We start from the raw sequence: 1,939 nt of genomic DNA, 5'->3' as shown, positions 1-1,939 counted from the left end.
CCGAGAACGACCTCGAGACGAAGGCGTTGCTGCTCCTCGGGGAGACCGGGGTCGGGAAGACGACGTTCCTCAACACGTTCCTGAACATGGTGTTCGGCGTCGGGCTGGAGGACGAGCTCCGCCTCCAGTTGAAGGACCAGATGGACCAGGCGAAGGACTCGACGCAGAGCCAGACCGAGTACACGACGGCCTTCACCATTTACCACCAGGAGGGGATGCCTCAGCCCTTCAACTACATGGTGATCGACACGCCGGGCCTGGGAGACACCGAGGGGGACCAGAAGGACAAGGTCAACGAGAAATGCCTGAGGTTCTACCTGACCAACGAGGCCTGGATCAAGCATCTCAACTGCGTGGGGCTGGTGTGGAAGGCGTCCAGTCGACGGCTTGATGAGCACAATCAAGCAGTTCTCTCAAAGATCAACAGTCTTCTGGGATTTGACATTAAACCAATCACCGATGTTTTATTCACATTTTCCGGCGCAGAAGATCCTGATGTAGTCCAGGTTATAGAAGCAGCTGGAATTGACTATAAGAAAGCATTTCACTTCGAGAACATGCCTCTTTATAAGTGTCCTGCGCAGGGCATGGATGCACTCCATGCTCTGACTTGGGAAGCCATGGCATATAACCACAGTAAGTTCCTTAACGAACTGAACCAGCGACAGCCTCAAGAGCTGAGGATCACAGCACGACTTCTCCTCGAACAAGCCAAACTGGAGGAGGTACAGGTGCGTGTGAGTGCACTCGAGGAGAGTTCTGCTCTGACTTCAGACCAACTGCAAAGTCATCAAGCAAAGATGAGCGATCTTGAAGCTATGGCAGCAAAGGTAGACTGGGATAAGATAGAGAAACTGGATACAAGCCACGAAGAGATTGTGTTGGATGACGGCCGACATTGCCACTTTTGCAATCTGTGTCAGAGAGTGTGTGTGCAAGTGTGCACAGACGATCATCAGAGTGCAATGGATCATTCTGACACGGACACCTGTGCTGAGGAACAAGGGTTAGAGGAGTCCTTCGTGATGGTACAAGATGCTGTTGAAGCTGTAGATATGTACATGGGAGACATTGCCCAGACTTATCATCCTTCCTCCACTCATAATAACATTGTAGAAAATATTATTGCCAAGCTCAAAAGGATAGTAGTTGTTATCGGTGGTGTGATTATGGGTTTCCTGAAGTATGTTAAATCCGAGGAGGAGACGCAAACCTTGCATTTGAACGAGGGAAGTCAGCGATGTCCGGTGTGCCAGCATATGGTGCTGAAGCACGAGATCAGAAACAAGATCTTGGCCAAGGACGCCAACTTTGAGCAGAAGATGGAACTGATCAAGAAAAAGAAGTATCTGGAAGTAGTTAGTAAGAAAAACCTGCTGCAGGCAGAGATTGAGGCGGTTCAGGCAGAGCAAGACAAATTTGAGAAACTAAAAGAGGAGGAACTCAAAGTACTGGAGGAAATGCAAATGAAGGTTAAGAGGCTACAGACAGGCCAGTTGATAGGCTGAGGAACAAATGATAGGCGCACATGTAGGCCCAAGCAACAGGATCAGAGCCTATCTCTCTTTGCCCTTTTGGACAGCCTCGATTTTTTTTTTTTTTTTTTTTTTTTTACTTTTAAACACTTCTTGTTTTATGAATTTTGCTCCATGGTTTTATGTTCTTCACTGTGGTGAATTATAATACTTTAGTGTCAATGTGTCTATAATTTCAGTTGACAGCTGTTAATGGTGAGCATCACCAATAGTCAAGAACCAAGACATACTCATCTTTACGCACTTATAATATATAATATATATTATATTAATATATTATATTATATTGTTATTATTATAAATATGTATATATTTCATGTATTATATTATATATATTAATTATATACTATAGTAGTATATATATATATATATATATATATATATATATATATCTGTATATATAT

The 1,939-nt window shown here is 44.1% G+C and overlaps 1 protein-coding gene across 1 annotated transcript in view; it reads left to right on the top strand.

Annotated features, from left to right (window-relative positions):
* Positions 1–1,710, top strand: part of LOC119580378 — a 6,019-nt gene extending 4,309 nt beyond the window's left edge. The window contains exon 2 of the mRNA XM_037928500.1: positions 1–1,710. This exon is cut by the window's left edge and continues 154 nt beyond it. Within this exon, the coding sequence (XP_037784428.1) occupies positions 1–1,508 (1,508 nt within the window). The 3' untranslated portion in view covers positions 1,509–1,710.
* The last annotated feature ends 229 nt before the right edge of the window (positions 1,711–1,939 follow it).

This window comes from Penaeus monodon, chromosome 13, assembly GCF_015228065.2.
Source record: "Penaeus monodon isolate SGIC_2016 chromosome 13, NSTDA_Pmon_1, whole genome shotgun sequence".
Classification (NCBI taxonomy): domain Eukaryota; kingdom Metazoa; phylum Arthropoda; class Malacostraca; order Decapoda; family Penaeidae; genus Penaeus; species Penaeus monodon.
Note: the sequence above shows the minus strand (reverse complement) of the source record. Positions and strands in the feature narration are given on the sequence as shown.